General features: G+C 36.4%; 1 protein-coding gene across 1 annotated transcript in view; it reads left to right on the top strand.

Annotated features, from left to right (window-relative positions):
- Nucleotides 1-2,855: 2,855 nt before the first annotated feature.
- Wdr49 (WD repeat domain 49) overlaps nucleotides 2,856-19,488 on the top strand; it is a 142,019-nt gene continuing 125,386 nt past the window's right edge. Inside the window, exon 1 of the mRNA XM_026403648.2 lies at nucleotides 2,856-3,020. Coding sequence (XP_026259433.2) covers nucleotides 2,856-3,020 — 165 coding nt within the window. The remainder of the gene's footprint in view (nucleotides 3,021-19,488) is intronic.

The raw sequence follows: 19,488 nt of genomic DNA, 5'->3' as shown, positions 1-19,488 counted from the left end.
GAGCTGCATCTTTATGGAAGCTAACTAGGACAGGCAGCTTGCCGGTCTTAGAATAATTAGAAAATTTTGCATTATCAGCCAGTGGGATGCCTGCCTCTCCTGGTGAAGCTTCATAGAATTTTTTTTTCTTTCTATTTCCTCTTCTTTCCCTCATTAGTGTCTGTTACTGAACTAAGCCCAACTCTGCACAATCTCACTATAAAAATATATTATAAACATTTATGAGGATGATCCAGCTGAATCAAACTCTTATTCATTTACTCATTAGGTTGGTAGAAAGAAAAATTTTGTTACCATATGAGATAACTTAGGGGGAATTTATATTATTAGGTCTTAAAAATGTTTTCCTAACTTACATGGGATGTTAAGCCAGGAAAGGCAAATTTGGGTAAATATGCTCCCCCACCATCTTTCTTTGTCCATGATACATGTCTATAATCTGTAATACTGTCCTTTGCTCTTAGACTATCTATGACTTCACAATCCTTCTCAACACAGCATTATAAACAGTAAGAGGTTGGAACTGGCCTGGAGGATGAATTAAGCAGGTAATTGTTCCTACCAGACTATAATCTCTTTAAGAGAAGAAACTAACTCAATGGCTTGTTTTTTTGTTTGTTTGTTTGTTTGTTTTTTCAGGGTTGGGGGTAGTGAACCAGGATTTGAACTCAGGGGCACTCGACCACTAAACCACATCCTGAGCCCTAATTTGTATTATATTTAGAGACAGAGTCTCACTGAGTTGCTTAGTTCCTCAGTTTTGCTGAAGCTGGCTTTGAATTTGTAATCCTCCTGTCTCAACCTCCCCCTGATCCTCTGGGATTATAGGCATGTGCCATAGCACCTGACTGGATAGTTCTTAATGAATGATTGAACAAACAATGGGAACATATATGAATGTGTTAATGGATGCAGAGTGAATTTTACTTTTTCTATTTTTTTTTTTCATTCTACAGGAATGCTTGCAGGATTCCTCCATCTCCTTCCTAGGAAATGCACTGTGTATGTCCACATACCTAGTGGACACCAGCTCATAGACCTTTAGCTGGAAGTAACCCAAGAGAGTATCCATGGCCAACTTTTCAATTTACAAAAATGAAAAGAGGGTGCAAAAAGGACATTCAGCTATAATGCAGGCTCTCAGGCGTGGGAGGCATTCTGCTGCATTCCACATCTGACTAATGTCCCTGTGTGGCCTCCGTCATTTTCTTTGCAATTTCATCCATAAAATGGGGGAGAATGATTATATCTGCCTTGTATAGTTTTGTAAATTTTAAACGAGATAAGAGATAAGGGGTACAAAGTGAATAGTATAGTGGCTGGAACATGGTAAGTATTCAAAAAAAGTTAGTTTTTCTCCTTTTTTTCATCTCCTTTTTTCTTTCTTTTTTATTTCTGCAGTTCTTGGTATTGAATCTAGTGGTGCTCTGCCACTGAGTTACATCCCCAGCCCTTTTCATTTTTTATTTTGAGACAGGGTCTCACTAAGTTGCTGAGGCTGACCTTGAATTTACAATCCTCCTGCCTCAGCCTTTTGAGTCGAGTAACTGGGATTGCAGGGTGCATCGCTGTGCCCAGTTCCTTTTTATTTGTATTAGCTGAACCAGTGATTTATTACAAGTAGTTTTATTGTCAGGTTTATCATGTTACATTATACTTCATTTTTTTCCAACTCATTTTTCAATGAGTTGAAAGCTTTTTTGAGCCATCCTTGTTATATATAAATCGAAAAGACAAAGAGGATATAAGGAATAAATTTGTAATAGATGAGAAGAAAACACTTTCTGTGCAAAAAACATAAAATTCCAGAATCTCATGCCATGCTTCCTTCCTGGGCTAATCACATTGTTTCCTGATATGCTTCCTAGAAAATAGGTTTGTAAAAATTGTCTTCCAATCATACAGGATGCAGTTTTATACAAATATGAGTTTGCTGACCTGTTCCTTTAAAAAAATAACTCAGCATGCAGATTGTGCATTCAAACCTTCAGTTCACTCATTAGTTGGGGAGGAAAAGTTGGGGCTGGTTTGATGCTGGTTGCCAGGAAACATACAAAGGCCTCAGAAACAGATGAAACAAAACAACTCCACATTGCTGGGAAGGTGGCCTTCGGGGGCAGGCACTTCACCAGTGGGGGAACTTTGCAGCTTCGTCCTCTAATGTCCCCAGACAAGAAAATGGAGTCGAAAACCACAACTTATTAATGTAAGCAAGGTTAGCCACAGAGATCTTGAGTAGTTACTTTTCTAATGCATTTAAATGAGGATCTGAAGGTGTTTCAGTGTCAGTGGCTGTAATTATGGGAAGCTTTACACATTTTTAATCAAACAGTAAAAAAAGGGGACTATGGGTTTTAAACTATGGAACTCAAAGTGGGAGGGGATCGAGGATTTTCATTTCCTACCTTGGCTTAGACATTTTGCCTTCTAATGATATGCCTTGAAAGGGTGGTGCTTTTTTATGGGGTGGTGGTGGTGACCAGGGATTGAACTCAGGGCCATTCGACCACTGAGTCACATCCCCAGCCCTATTTTATATTTTATTTAGAGACAGGGTCTCACTTAGTGCCTCACTTTTGCTGAGGCTGGCTTTGAACTCACGATCCTTTTGCCTCAGCCTCCCAAACCGCTGGGATCACAGGTGTGTGCCACCATGCCCAGCTCTTTTGGAATTTTTGCTTGTTTGTTTGTTTGTTTTGGTGCTGGGGACAAGCACTCTACCAACTGAGCTATATCCCCAGCCCTTTTTGTGGGATGCTATTGCTAAATTGAGTTTCTTTTCAAAGGCACCTGTTGAAATGGGGGAGAAAAAAGCCTCAGAAAGAATTGAAGGCCCCCAAAGAGATGAAGCTATGATGAGTTACCAAAATGCTGCACTTGATTTAAGCACTGGCTCCCAGCCTGAGCCAAAGAGCCCAGAGAGGACAGAAAGTGTGACTGTAGAGAGAGACTATGGCACAGGCCTGCTTGAAAACCAGCTCAGCGTGGATGACTTTGTGAAGATACAGAGGGCCTTCGAGGTAAGCGTCATGCTTGTAGACCAGAGAGTTTGAGTGGTTCACTAAGGACACTAGGATGAATCAGAAAGAGGCTTCTTTTAAAAAGTATTTTTAATATATTTAATGATTACAGCAGGGAATTGAAAATAATGAGACCCAGCTTTAACATCATGTACTTGTTAACTTTATCCCTCAGTTCTCTGGGATGAATAATAATACTTAGTTTGAAATTGCTGCACATGAATTTTATTACTGTCAAGGAAGGACAATTTATTCTTGGGCAACATTTGTTTTTGAAATCAACATATTTTGGGGAAACCAAAAATTTTGGTTATAAATGAGAAAAGCCAGATTACTGAGGTAACCCCCAGTAACTATTCTTGTATTTGGTATGTACATAAAACTAAATAAATACAAATTTGAACATCTGGTTTACAGAAACTCTCTCCTGCCTCACCTGGAGTGGCACAACTCTTTTTCAAAGCTGATTTTGGCATTTTGTTGTCCCCAAGATCCCATACGAGGGACCTGCCTTTCATGCTTCTTGTAAATCCTGGAGCAATGCCCATAAAATAAAATTAGAAGTTTTCATTTTAATTCCACATAGAAAATAAACCATCGGAACTTAACTACAAATGAATAATTTCCTTTTCCCTATCTTAGTTAATTAATTTGAAATTCTGCAGCTATGCATAATGAACAGCATGTATCAAAGTGGTTTTAGTTTCAAATGTGGATAGGAAGAAATGCCCTCTGTACTGTGCAATTTAGGTAGACCTGAGCCTCCATCCTTTCTGTTTCATTATGTTCACTAAAATATGATCTCAGGGCTTCATAAAGTCCCCAAAGGGGTGCTTGGAATATCCATATTAGTTTGAAATAGACATATAATATTTTGCGATACAACCTTGAAATTTATAAAACATGAAATGTTAATAATTATATTAACCTGTAACTGGCAGTTTAGTCTTTAAGCTATCAAAAAAAAAAAAAAAGAAAAAGAAAGAAAGAAAGAAGAAATAACAAAAACCAAAAAGAGTTGCTAACCATTAAAATTCTGCTATACCCCATTTTTGTATATAACAACTTAGATTCTTCATTAATAAATTGATGTCCCAATAATATAGATCACTTCTTTATAATAGAATCTATCATATTTAGGAGCAAAGATATCCTCCGTCTTATACTTTTTCTCATTTTAACCTTTATGTATTTGCTATTTTTCTAACTGCATTTTGTCTGAAAGATTTCAGTGCTGCTCCATACCCAATGCCCTCAAATGAATTTGGCATGTTTTGATAGACATAGCCAGCATTTTGACAGCTTGAAAACAATCAGAAAAATGTAACAATGGATTAGGATGACTTTAACTTCAGAAAGATATATGGCAGTTTTGTTCTTCTGTTAAGAACACAAAGAATTTGAATGTTAGAATCTTTTAGGAGAGTTAACATCATAACATTGATGTGTTATTGGAACTACAGCAGAGGGTTGGGAGTGGGTGTCTTTTCAAGCTACAGATTCAACCTATCAAAGTTGGACCACTAATTTTGAAATTACCAGTTGGAAAAGCAGATGCTGATGGACACAAAGGAAGAAAAAACTGCAATTCAGAGCTTCTGTGAACAAAGAGTCTATGACAATTTTTTTTTTTTCCCAACCGAGCTTTGCAGGTGCACTTTCAAAAAACGATGAAGCTCATCCATTTTTAAACCATTCAACAGAGATAGACAGGAACAATCTAGTGACAAGTGTATAGCCAATACTAAGAGTGAGACCCTTGAGTAAATGTGAATTCCAAACACAGCATGGACACCTCGGGAAGATGATATGCTGGATGATTCCTGTGAAATGCAGCCATCTGTCACAAGTGTGAGGTCCACAGGCCACAGGGGAAAACTGCGGCCGAAGGAAAGCATGTCCTCAGCAGCTGAAGCTCCAGAGACACTGGTTTGTGCTCCAAGAGTTAAAGACACACTCTTAGAAATCCCATGATTCTGGCACCAGATTCCTTTATCTCTTATTTTGTTTTGTTTGTTTTGCTTTTACACAACTTGCTTATTTGGGACTGAAGTGTTGTCAGATGTTAGCTGAAGTCCATCTCCTTAAATAGCAGGGGCAAGGCTTAATGAAAGACAGGAAGTTTGGTCTTTGAATTGTACAGTGAATGTTTTCCATATATCTCTAAATAAAATGTCCCAAACCAAATTAATCCTAGTATTAACATTTAGGAATAAAACAAATTATTATGTTCACTGTATAATGGTACAAATGAGTCAGAATCACAGCTTTGCCACTTACAATGTGACCTTGTGCACATCAACATCTCTGGATCTGTTTCCTTTATTTCTAACTGGGAATAACAGGTTTTTTTTTTTTTTTTTTTTTTTTTTGTGTGTGTGTGTGTGTGTGTGAGGATTAAGTGAGGTAATATTTGGAAAGCTCTTGAAAGAGTGCTTGCCACACAGGGTAAGTTCTCAATTAACATTAGATGTTGTATATTCAGCCAGTAGAAGTTGAACTCCGTGACCTCTAACATTATCTTTTTTAAAAAATATATAATTTTTAGTTATAGATGGACACAATATCTTTATTTTATTTATTTTCATGTGGTGCTGAGGATTGAACCCAGTGTCTCATACTTGGGAGGCAAGTGCTCTGCCACTGAGCTACAATCCCAGCCCACTAACATTATCTTGATTCAAATTTATTTATTTCCTAAAGAAAATTAAGCTTCCAATGATACTTGCTACTGTTTTTTTTTTTTTTGTTGTTGTTGTTATTTTTTTTTTGTGTGTGTGTGTGTGGTAGGAAATGGTTAGCAATAAGTGTTGAAAAGGCAAATAGTTACATAGACATGGAAAAAAAACCCCACATAATTTTCCATTTCCCATTTCATATTTTATTAGTGGGCAAAAGATTCTAATTAATGTCTTGGTTCTGTTCTTTGGAAAAAAGAAGTTACATGGAGAGAAGGATGAGAACAGTAGCTTGTGAACTTAATTTTCTTTCAAGTGGTGGTGTCAAAAGGCCATATATCATCCTGAAGGGAGTGAAACTTGTATTATTCATAGAATTATAAAATGGTTGTTACCCAAACTTTCTTGTAGAACTTGCAAGGCTTAGAGAAATGACATGGTCTCTGGATGTTCATATTATTTTTGATGTCAACCGTATTTCACATTTTCTTAGAAACTTCAAACGCCAGCTATTGTATGAGACAGACTGAGTGTGGTTGATGATTTTATAGGAATGGTGAGAAGTAAAAATTATGGCGTAAGGGAAATGAGATTTTTGGAAGGCCGCACTGGGGCTATGTATATATATGTATATATGTATTAAGTTTCTTCTGGGCATTTGGTTATGTAGTCATCCAAAGTTTCCTTACTTTTATTTTCTGTTGTTGACTTCAGTGCCAGGATGTTCTGTCTGTGATCCTGGATTCTCTGTTGCCTGTTTGATCTGGGAGCATAGTTTGCTTTTCACTACTGGGTTCTTCTTGGCATATCTGTTCTGGCCAGGCTATAGGTACAGAGGCAGGGACTGGCCCCGCATTATCTACTGTATGCTACCACTTCCCCAAGCCCACTTTCTGTAGAAACAAAAACTCCTAAGCCTCATGGAACACAGGAGGTATTCATGCTCAAAGTAGAAAGGCTCAGAATAGTTCAGTGTGAGAACAACATGGCTACAATCCTAGCAGGAAGTCCCTAGAGACCATCCAGTGAGAATTCTTGGAACAAACATGTCTTTGGAGTAGATGGAATCTAAACATAATGTTCTGGTGATACTTTAATCTCTAAAGACCAGAAAAGTTCAGGAGACAAAATTGGCAAGTGTTTGAAAAGTAATAAAATAATTACATTTATAGATTTTATGGTACCTTCATTCTTGATTATCTTTATAAAATTCCCACCATTCCTGTAGACAGATCCTATAGCAGGGCCTGTGAACTGTATTCTTTGCTTTAACAAGAAAAGATGAGGATTCTGGTACCCTGCCAGGCAAGCTAAGTTTGAAGGGAATATGGAAAGTCAGATTTGCCTCTTTTTTTACCTTCCCACGATTTGTCCTTCTTTCTAAACTGTCAAGCTTCCTTTCAATTTATAAAGGGCCCAGAAATCTCTAGGGCTTCTCTTTGTATGTTTCTGTATGTTCACTAGTAAGGTATCCAAAAGAACAGGACCTATGGGGTGTGCCTCATGTTGTGGACTATTCTCATCATTTGCTTCTTTTCTTGCCACCCCAGACACCACAATCTCAAACATGTAAATAAAATTACTCAATTGGTTTTAGTCCCTTCTCTCAAAACATTTAGCTTTTGTTGTCTCTGATAAAAAGTGGGATAGTCCATGAAGACCATTTAAAAATTTTTCTTAGATAAGACGGATAGTTAAAATATAAAATTAAGACAGTATTATTCAATAAGGTTTCAAATTAGAAAATCTTTGGTCTTTTTGGGTTTGCAAATTGTACTAAATACTATCATGCATCACCTAGTTCCAGCACTTATTCTGAGAAATGCGCTGTTAGGCAATTAATTATTGTGTGAACATCCTGGTGTATACTTACACAGACCAAGATGGCGACAACATCATTGAGCGGTAGAAGTTCATGAGACCACCTTCATATATGTGGTCCATTCTTGACCAAAATGTCATTATGTTGTACACAGATGTCACCATAGTTTCAATATGGATATGTTCTCCCAAATGTCTGTGTGTTAAAGACTTGGAACCCAGACGGGTGATAAGAGGAGATACTATTAACCTTTAAGAAGTAGTGCCTGGTAGGAGGTCCTTAGGTCATTGAGGGTGCATTCAAAGGGGACTGTGGGACCCCCATCTTTCAGTCTCACTTTTTCCTGTCTCTGTGCCTGAGTAGTTTGCTTGGCTGCACACTTTCATCATAATATGCTACCATCACCAGAGGCCCAAACCAATGGGGCCATCCAATCATGGACTAGAACCTTCAGACCTGAGAATAAAAAATAAAACTCTATATACTTCTTAAATAAGATGCCTCAGGTATTTTGTCACAATAAACCAATGCTATAAATAACAGTCTAACATGATAGAGATTTCTTTCTTTCTCATGTAAAGTAGAAAGCAGATATTTCTAATTTGTAAACAGCTCTAACTAGGGATTCAGGTCCTACCTAAGCTTCTTCCCTCTTCTGCTTTCCCAGATTGTCATGCTCCAAGCTAGAAAATATGGGAAAGCAAAGGGGAGCTTGTAGAGATCATCTCATTGGCTAGAGCTCAGTCAGATGCCACACCTAATTGCAAGGGAAGTATAGAAAGGTGTATTCTCAGAAAAAAAATCTCACCAATGATCCTCTTAGAGTTTAGGGGTAATACCTCCCATCTCTCCTAACAAATCAGCATACTTCATTTGTAATGTTAGGAGAGCCGTGTGCCTGATTATATTCTGTGTTTTGACTTAGTTTAAAACTAAGCTTATTGTTCAATCCATACAACTAGTCTTAGATCTTCTGAAACAATTATTCATTATTTCTATTATATGACTCTTGTTCTTTTATCTTTGCCATAATGTTTTTTTTTATCACCTGTAACTTTTGTTGTAACTGAACTAAAATTCTGGAAATCAGTGAAGGTGAAAGTGATGAATAAAAACGTATTACCTTTCATCTGGGGAAAGATTATTATAAAGCACTTCTGTGAGCATGATGTTATTTGATCCTCTCACCAGTCTGAAACCTAATCAAGGCAGACATTTTTATTTCCCGGTTGTACATAAGGAAATAGAGACTCAAAAATATTTAATTGAATTCCCCCATGGGTCAGAGCCAGGACTCAGAGGCAGATTGTCCATTTTCAGTGCATGCTCTTGTGTGACTTCTACTGACCGCAGACTTCCTTTGGGATGATACTCCTTTAAGGAACAAGAATCAAATAGGATAAAGACTTCATTAACAAAACAAGCATGTTAAGTCAATAGTGTACAGGTCGAGGCTCTGCTAACTTGGAGTTGATGCATAATCAGCAGATAATCAACAATGCCTACAGAAAAATCAATGCAAAGAAGGGTTGAAGAATGAAAGGCAAAAATAAGAATATCCCATTGCTTTTTTAATTCTGGTTTCTTTCTAAAGGCATCTCGATGGAGACTTGTGAGAAAGTAAACAGGTAAAGCTTAATCAATAACTCTATTATACAGTGAAGAGTGCATTCAGTAGCCTCAGTCAATTCATCACCTGCTGAACAAAGGCAGCAGGTCAGAGTGCTCCTCACCCAGCTCCCTTAGTGGAATCAAAACACCTATTTTTGGTGGCAGCAGAAAATCAGTGAAGCTCTGCAGGTCTCCTTCCTTAGCATTAAGGTGATAGCATGAGGACAAATCCAATTTCACTAAAGCTGGCACAATAGAAGATGGCAGAGGAATTCTTTGGTGATTTTGCTTCTCTTGTTAAAATTCATGGGTGATGGACTGCAAACGGCATCATAACCAAAAATCAAGGAAGTGAAACCGTGTCAGTACAGATAAAAAAACGTGTCTTCCCAAATGCTGCAGCCTTTATGCTGAACTTTGTGGCAAGTTCTAATAGCTTCACGCCTTTTCCAATTTCTCTGTGTACTTTTGTAATGGATGCTTATAAATAAAAATGAATCTGGATCAGAGGAGGTGATAAAGAGAGATTTGGGGGAGCAAATGTTTTAACTTTGAGCTTTGGCCAGGACTAGAACAGAAAAGGCAACTAAGAAGCTTGCTATAAAGGAAGGAGAAAGGAAGGCAGAGATGTCCATTGCTAATCACCAGTAGTGCAATTTAGCCGGACCTGTGGACCATGGTACAGCTGCTTTTTCAAATTTCTTGAAGATTAGACAAGAAAATGGACAATGTAAGAACTGTGATTTGAGCCATTTGGATCTCACATTTGTCATATTGTACCAATATCCAATCAAGTCACCACCAACTTCGATGATGATTTCTGACCTTTTCCCAAGGCTGTAGCTCATATGTGTTTAGGATTAGATCCTAGAGTCTCTTCTCCCCCCATCACATCTCACCACCATTTTTGGATATACTTGGATGGAATCTGAATTTTCTGGGTGCTGACATTCTTTGCTGAGGACGACAGGGGCTGCTGGTTTTCCCTACTTCTCTACCTCTCGTGTGTGTTTGTATCTTTCTCTACTTCTCTAAATCCACCTGAGGCTGGTTGTCATACTAGTTTTGCTGCAGAACTGTATTGCCCACTGGCCCCAAGCTACATGTGGTTTTAAAAATTAAATAAAATGGGAACTTAATAAAATAATTTAAAAAATCAGTTCCTCATAAGTACGAGCTGTATTTCAAGTACTCTATGTCCACATTAGGCTGGTCACTCTGACACTAGACTGCAGAGATGACAGAATATTATAGAAAGTTCTATTAGACAGTGCTACTTCAGACCCTTCTTCAAATTTTCTGCTAACTTGTTCTATTTCCTCACTTTGGGCCACATTTATGTGGCCATGGAGCAGCTCTTAGCTCTTCAATATCCTGGAAATGCATCAGATTACCCATTCCTTAGAGTCTATAGGTCAAATTGATTTTTGGCCCCAGAGATAGCTAAAATATTTTCCTTTACTCTAGACTAAGAACTGATTTTCTGTGTTTCTTTTCTAAGACTGCGAAAAATGGAAATTCTCTTTTTGGGGACTCCTTCTTCCAATCTACACCCCTGCTCCCCAACTCCCAACACACACAGGTGTTTGGTTTGGATTTATGGCAAGTCAGTCACAAAAATCATCTGACACTGGAGCATTACTGTCATACCAACAGTATTCTATTTACTTGAACATATTCTCATTGGAGTATTTCTCTCCCATTCTCCAACAACTTCCCAGCTAACTTCACTCATATCCGTGATTAAATATCACTGCCTCAGTCTGCTGGTTCAGCACTTTAATAAGATCCTCTTTTAGCATAGTTTCCTATACATTCCTTTTTTTTATTCTTATCACAAAGGATCTGTTAAGTACAATGGCATTGTTTAAAAATGATTAGAAGAGCCAGAGAAGCTATGAGACAGAAGTCAGTGTGAGAGGATCTCAACTTAGATACTGAAGGGAAGAACACAGGTGCAAGTGAGATGAGCTTTCTGGAGGAGAGAGCAGGGTGTCTAACACTGGACCCCAGGGAAATCCTTCAAGGCAGTGAGAAACAACTCTAATTGGTACAAGAAAAAAATACCAAATAGGATTATTTCCTGGAAGTAAAAGGAGAGCCAACAAACAAATAAAAAAGGAGTAGGTCATATATAATTACATTTATTTTTATGATTCCTATTTAATAATACCTTCATCATTGAAAAATTAGAATATTTTATTCCCAATGTAAGAAGTCCAAATTAAGCCTGAAATTCCCCTCTTGCCATGGCTTACCTATATCCATGACATTCTTCCCAATAATTATTTTTAATGCTGTATCTTTTCAGTGCATTTTATGCACTTATATATATATGTACATACCTATATGTATCATATGTAGCTTTATTTTGCATAGAATCTACTTAACTACACTATAGTCTATGCCTTCTAGGGAAAGTGCCAAACAAATAGCTTTGAATCATGTGAAAAGTTACTTAACTTCCTTAGGAATTTGATTTAAAACTCTAATTAAAAAACAAAACTTCCTTATTTCAATTGTCAAAATGTCAAAGATTAAAAAGATCAATAATATTCACTGTTGGCAAGTAATCAGGAAAATAGGCACAACTGCTAAGACTGTCAGTTGGCAAAACTTATTGGGGAAGGCAATTAGCTATTATATTTCAAACATAAATATCAAGTTTGTTTTTTGAGCTAGCAATTCGATTTCTACAAATTACACTGAATAAATTCTGATGTGTTCAGAGAAAGATCCACGCACAAGGATATTATTATACCTTTGTCTATAAACTGGAATATTAAAAAAATATTCATGAGGGCTGGGGATGTGGCTCAAGCAGTAGCGCGCTCGCCTGGCATGCGTGCGGCCCAGGTTTGATCCTCAGCACCACATACCAACAAAGATGTTGTGTCTGCTGAGAACTAAAAAATAAATATTAAAAATTAAAAAAAAATATTCATGAGCAGTAAATGGATAAATAAATTATGGTGTACTTGTACAACTCATCTGTTAAAAAGAAAAAGGAAGACTTTTACAAGATTGCCAAGATTTACTGCTCAGCAAAAATAAGAAAATTATAGAATATTGCATAATACATGCTGAAATAAAAAATGTGTATATTTGTGTGGGTGTGTGTATAGGTCTCAAGAATGGAAAAATTGAACTGTGTTTGTAGCGGGGGAAGTCACAGCAAATGGCTTTGTGGACACTTTATGCCATAATTCAATGCAAAGATAAATGTTACTAAAATGTCAATGTACCATAATAACAAAGCATCTGTGGTACTACTTCTAAATGTATGCCTCACAATGCTGAATTCAAATAGTACTGGGTTGTAGATACTTTGTCCTTCTACTAAGTAGTGTTTCTTCATTGGAGTCCTTGGAGTTTTCACATTAAGAGAGAGACTGCAGTGGACTATTGCAGTGTCTTCATTTTACATATGATGAAACAAACATCCAGAATAAAGGATTTGTCATTCTCCCTTTGAACTATTGGCAGAGCTGGAACATTGCCCAACATAGTATGATAGCCAGTTTTTCTCTCTTTTCTCTTAGTAAACAACTCTAAGCCAATCTCTATTCAAACTTTTCTCTCTAATTTTCCGAAGTTATTTTACACACTATTATTTTATGCCCTTGGTCATCATTCTGTACTCAGATCCTCACAAACTTGCTATTATCAGAAAAATCGATAAACATCTCTTCTGCAATGTAGAAAATTTACACTCATGGGGCTGGGGTTGTGGCTCAGAAGTGGAACACTTGTCTAGCATGTGCGAGGCCCTGGGTTCGATCTTCAGCACCACATAAAAATAAATAAAATAAAGGTATTGTGTCCAACTACAACTAAAAAATAAATAGTTAAAAGAAAATTTGCATTTATATTGAAAATAATACTTTCAATACATTTATTAATTTGCTCTTTCTTACAACAAAAATTTATCGGATGTCCATCCTGTGGAAATTGAAAACCACTTATATTCAGGCTTTCCCTACCAGAGGTGCATACTCAAAGTAAACTTCATTACTTTGTAATTGCTCAGTGCTTTGAGAGGAAGAGAAGAGTGTGGAGGGAGCACATATCTCATGCTTGGGACTGGTCTCCTGGAGGGTTTTTTGTAGGAAATAACATCTAGGTTACTATCTGAGGGAAGGGCATCACTCTGGTAGGTGGAATGGGGGCTAGGAAAGTAAATTTCTTGAAAGAGAATACAAAATGCAAAGTTTGTACAAAAATAGTATGTATGGTGCACTAAGATATTAATTTATAGTAAGACAGAGACTTCTTCTGCAAAGGGGAAAAGGAATAATAAAAGGTGACTCTGGATCACTAAAGCCTGAACCATATCAGGAGGGGATTAGGAAGTCAGGTTATAGTCTTGACATTTGTTTTGAGGGCTGGAGAGAGTCATTGCATGTTTCAATCACAGACATGACATGATACGATTGGTATTTTGAAAATGACCTTTATGTTTGTACTTTTTATTTACTTATTTATTTAGTTGTAGTGGGGCACAATACCTTTATTTTATTTATTTTTATGTAGTGCTAAGGACAGAACCCAGCGCCTCACACTAGTTAGGTGAGTGCTCTACCGCTGAGCCACAATCCCAGCCCCTATGTTTGTACTTTTTGAGGATGGTTTGGAAGTAGAGGTGGGTGAGGTTGGAAACAGGAATAGAATACAATTGGAAGGCTGGTGCAATGATCTGCCAGTGCAGAAGAGTCTGATGTGAAAGTCAAATGCTATTCAGGAGCTATAAAGAGCAGAACTTGTTGATTGATGGGGTATGTTGAGTAAGGTACCAACATATATAAAGTTGAAAACACAGAAAGAGGAATTTGTTTACTGCCCCCAAATTGTTTTTGTAAATCTCAAACCTACAGAAAAGGGGAAATACGAGTACAATGACTCATCTTTCATCTGGATTCAGCAGTTGTCAAATTTTGCTATATTTATATTTCTACATCCAGATAGATAGATAGATGTATAGATGGCTACAGAAATACAAAATTTTATATCTATTATTTATTTAAAAGTGAGTTTCAGGCATCCTCACCAGGAAGAAGCACATTCTCCTTGATAACCAACTATAATGTCACTATTACATTCAAAAAGTTTAACTTCATACATTACTTACGAAAAAATTTCATATCAAAACATCTTCAGTTGTCCCAGTAAATTTTTTTTATTATTATTTATTTTTTAGTTGTAGTTGAACACAACACCTTTATTTCACTTGTTTATTTATTTATTTTTTTAATAAATTAATTTTTTTTAAAGAGAGAGAGAGAGAATTTTTAATATTTATTTGTTTATTTTTTAGTTTTCAGTGGACACAGCATCTTTGTTTGTATGTGGTGATGAGGATCCAACCCGGGCCGCACACATGCCAGGCGAGCGCACTACTTGAGCCACATCCCCAGCCTTCACTTGTTTATTTTTGTATGTGGTGCCAAAGATCGAACCCAGGGTCTCGCACGTGTGAGGCAAGCGCTCTACCGCTGAACCACAACCCCAGCCCTTCAACAATGTTTTTTATAGGCTTTCTGTTTTTTCCAATTTCTGTTTACCTTTATTCATTCACTTTGTAAAACACAATTGAATTGTAATCCATGGAGACTTATTTAAAGTCATTTTGGTAATCTGGCTAAAACAAGAAAGTGTTTGTGTATGCTGGAGGCATGTAGGTATTTCTTACATAAATGGAAACTGAATTATTTTTAAGAAGTTACATCTAATGAGAATTGTTGTCTAAGTTCTGTGAATTCACATATAACCTTCAAAAATTCACTTATGACCTTCAGAATTATGGGAAGAGACAATACATATGCACATTATTGTCATACTTATTACACATGTCTTATGCTCTGCTTTAAAAAATTTTTTAAAAATTTATTTATTCTCATTTTTATTCTAATTTTTAATTTATGTATTCTAATTTTGTTACATATATATTATACATATAGAGAACATTTTGTTATGTCTCTGGTTGTACACAAAGTAGAGTCACACCATTTATATCTTCATGCATATACTTAGGGTAATGATGTCCATCTCATTCCATCGTCTTTCCTACCCCCATTTACCATCCTTTCCCCTTTGCCCTTTCTAGAGTTCATCTAATCCTCCCAAGCTCCCCACCCCAACTCTATTATGAATAAGCATACTTATATCAGAGAAAATATTCGGCATTAAAAAATCACAGGCCTAATCGGGATTATACCTTTACTTTCGGTGATGTTTTTCTTTAATTGTCTTCAATTTTGGCCACTTTTTCTCTTATTTCCTGATGTGGACATTTTGAGGAATTCCTGCCATTTGTTTAGAATATCCTACAATCTGGATTTTCTTATTGCTTCTTCACTGTCAGATTCAGGCTCACTACATTTTGGCAAGGGAATAGCATAGAAGATGTTATGTCTACCTCTTGCATGGTATCAGAAATTACATCATGGTAACTTGTCCAAGTATTGGTGATTCTGTAGTTTGATCCTTTTATTGAAATGGGTCCCCTACAGTTATCCACTATAAAAGTACCTGTGGAGTCATACTTAGATATTATGAATAGTCTTCAGCATATTTTTATCCATTGACTTGAGCATCAACTGATATTCTTTGTTGAAAAGAGTGTGTTTAGGTTAATAGAAAATGGTGATTTTTATATTTTATTGATCCTTATTTATTGTCAATGTGGCTTTTTTTGTATGAAAGACTTCTTTCTTATCTTCTTTTCTTTGTCCCTCTCACTTTCCCTTTCTCTCTGTTTTGAGTGTTGCTACAGATTCATGGATTCATTTATTCTATTCAATGTGTTATTAGCTATTACCATCATTATTCTTTCTGATACTAAAATTGAGAAAGATTCACAGTGTCACAGAACACAGGCACTTCCATTATTAAGGGTCATCTTAAACGTGTTGGCTATGGGGCTTTCTTGATGGTTGCTGATTGACAGGCCACCTCTGTCATCTTATTGTCTCCCATTCTCTCTGCTTCTTCTTTATGTCACTGTTTTCTTCTATCCCTGTCTGATCAAATAATAAAATTATCAATAAAATAAAAGTACCAAGTTCTTTCTGTTTTAGAGTAGCTTGACCCTTTTTTATTGATTGGTGTCTTGCAGCTTTCATTTTCCCATTAAGTGGGAATCTCAAGGTTTTTTTCTCAAACAAAGATATTCTGGCACTTAACATCACCTTGGTACAATTTCCTTTTATTATATAAGAACTGAAAAAAGCCCATTGAAAGATTTTGTCACAAGATTTTTAGTCTTCTTAGTAAAAGCAGCTTCAAAGGGGCAAGGAAAAGAAACTGGATTGTAATAGGTTTAGTAAGTTGGAGGTGAGCATCATTCCTTCAAGTACAGAGTAGGAAAGGAGATGAAGGGTGTGAAACTAGTTAAAAACAGATGGTGGTGTCACGAGAATATGTTCACTGTTCAGTGACTCAGTAACTTGACCATGTTAAAGTGCTGGTGAAAAGGAGTCAATAGGGAACATAAGGATGATGGAAGAAGGGATTCTCTGAGGTGGGGGAGAAGTACACGTCCAGAACATAGGAGAGGTTCTGTCGTCACAGGAAGAAGAGGGCTGCATACACAGGAAAATCTGTATTCAGGGTTTAAAAACAGAAGTTTCCATCTGATTGATGATTCCTGCTGCTTCTTTTTTTTAAATATTTATTTTTAGTTGTAGTTGGACACAATACCTTTGTTTTATTTATTTATATGTAGTGCTGAGGATTGAACCCAGGGCTTCACATGTGCTAGGTGAAAGTTCTACTGTTGAGCCACAACCCCAGCCCCTGATTCCTGCTTCTTTTCATTCTCTTTATCCTGCTCCTTTATTCCTGTAAGAATTAGGAATCAAATTTCTCTATTAAGAATGAACAAGGAAGTGATATAAACTAGGAATTTGAAGAAAGTGTGGAATGAATCTAAAAGTTCAACAAAGAAACTTGGAAAGAACCCTAATAATACAGAGAGACCATTTTAGTTGGAGATCATATGTTTTGTTTAGTGACAACTTTTGCCCATTTGTGTGATCTTTTATATATATATATATTTAAAGTAATTGTGTTTTATTGTGTCACAATTTATCAGCATGGATATTTAATATAGCTGGTGAATTCCAATTAAACACCACCAAGTTGTTCATGATTATTAGATTAACTGCAAATGCCATAATTTTGTTCTTTTTTAATGCTGAGTAAAATTCCAATGTGTATATATGCAAAATTTTTTAATCCATTCATCCACTGAAGGACATCTAGGTTGGCTCCACAGTTTAGCTATTGTGAATTGTGCTGCTATAAACATTGATGTGGCTGTGTCCCTGTAGTATGCTGTTTTTAAGTCTTTTGGGTATAGTCTGGAGAAGAGGAATAGCTGGGTCAAATGGTGGTTCCATTCCCAGATTTCCAAGGAATCTCCATATTGCTTTCCATATTGGCTGCACCAATTTGCTGTCCCACCCGCAATGTATGGGTGTACCTTTTTCCCCACATCCTCCCCAATACTCATAGTTGTTTGTCTTCATAATAGCTGCCATTCTGACTGGAGCGAGATGATATCTTAAAGTAGTTTTGATTTGCATTTCTCTGATTGCTAGAGATGATGAGTATTTTTTCATATATTTGTTGATTGATTGTATATCCTCATCTGAGCAGTATCTATTCAGGTCCTTGGCCCATTCGTTGATTGGGTTATTTGGGTTTTTTTTTTTTTTTTGGATGTTTAGCTCTTTGAGTTCTTTGTATACCTTAGAGATTAGTGCTCTGTCTGATGTGTGAGGGGTAAAAATTTGCTCTCAGGATGTAAACTTCCTGTTCACCTCACAGATTGTTTCTTTTGCTGAGAAGAAACTTTTGAGTTTGATTCCATCCCATTTATTGATTCTTGATTTTAATTCTTGTGCTATAGGAGTCTTATTAAGGAAGTTGGGGCCTAATCCCACATGATGAATATTAGGGCCTACTTTTTCTTCTATTAGACACAGAGTCTCTGGTTTAATTCCTAAGTCCTTTATCCATTTTGAGTTAAGTTTTGTGCATGGTGAGAGATAGGGGTTTAATTTCATTTGGTTGCATATGGATTTCCAGCTTTCCCAGTACCATTTGTTAAAGATGCATGTTTTTGGCACCTTTGTCTAATATAAGATAATTGTAATTTTGTGGGTTAGTCTATGTGTCCTCTATTTTGTACCATTGGTCGACCATTTGTGTGATCTTTATCCATCAGTTTTTCAGTATCCTGGGTATAGGCCTGGAGAAGATGCTTTTCTAGGACTGATATGTTGCTTAATAATTGACAGATAGCAGATCAAAAGAATGGGAATAATGACTAGAGAATGGTGGAAATGTTGAATCTTTGGTTTAAGAAGGTTGCAATAAAAGGAAAGAGTTAAAATTTCATAGAAAAGTTTCTCTTAGAGTCTTAGACCCTAGTTCAGACTTTTCATCATTTCATTCTCTCTCTCTCTCTCTCTCTCTCTCTCTCTCTCTCTCTATATATATATATATATATATATATATATATATATATATATATATATAATTTTTTTTGCAGTGCTGGGGATTGACCTAGGGCCTTGCACCTGCTAAGTAAGTGCTATACCACTGACCCAAATCCCCAGCCCATCATTTCACTCTTAACTGATTTGAAACTTTGTAAGTAAAATTTAAGTGTATCACTATATAAAACTTTAGACTTCTAATATATAACTTAACAAAATGTATGAGTTAATTGTGGTATATACATTCTAACTTCATATTTTTCTGTGTTATTCTGGAGAGAATCAGGTTTTATTGAAATCAGTGTATTTACAGTGTGGTTAAAGTGGTAAGAAATTGGAAATCCTTAGTTTTAGGCCTGTTTCTGTCACTAGTGAACTATGTGATCTCATCTATGTTGGTCTTTTTAGTTTCCTGGGCCTCAGTTTCTTCTTTTTAAATGAAGGGTTTGGTATAGATTCTCTAAACTTCCTTCAGCTGCAATATGCTATCAATTCATAATCTTATGGATGTGTGAAATTCTTTGCCACATTTTTTGACAATAAAGAAAAATCGTTTTAAAAATTTATATTTAGGCTGAGATTATTAGATTTCCAAGTGAATATCCATGGAGGTGAATTATCTGTTGGTTATGCCAGTCCATTGGTCAGATTTCTACCCCCACCTAAGTTTCTAGTTTAGGCAAAAAAAACCCAGATGTTAATGATGAGCACCAACTTATACATAGAACAGAGAATTGAAAACTTCCATAGACTTAGAGAAAAATAAAACAATTAGATTTCTCAGGGATCATGATCATCTTTATTTAAAAGAGGAAGATGGATTTATTGATTTTGCTTTCCCCTATAGCTCCAAA

Source organism: Urocitellus parryii, chromosome 2 (genome assembly GCF_045843805.1).
Source record: "Urocitellus parryii isolate mUroPar1 chromosome 2, mUroPar1.hap1, whole genome shotgun sequence".
In the NCBI taxonomy this organism is placed as follows: Eukaryota; Metazoa; Chordata; class Mammalia; order Rodentia; family Sciuridae; genus Urocitellus; species Urocitellus parryii.
This window is presented reverse-complemented; position numbering and strand designations above follow the sequence as displayed.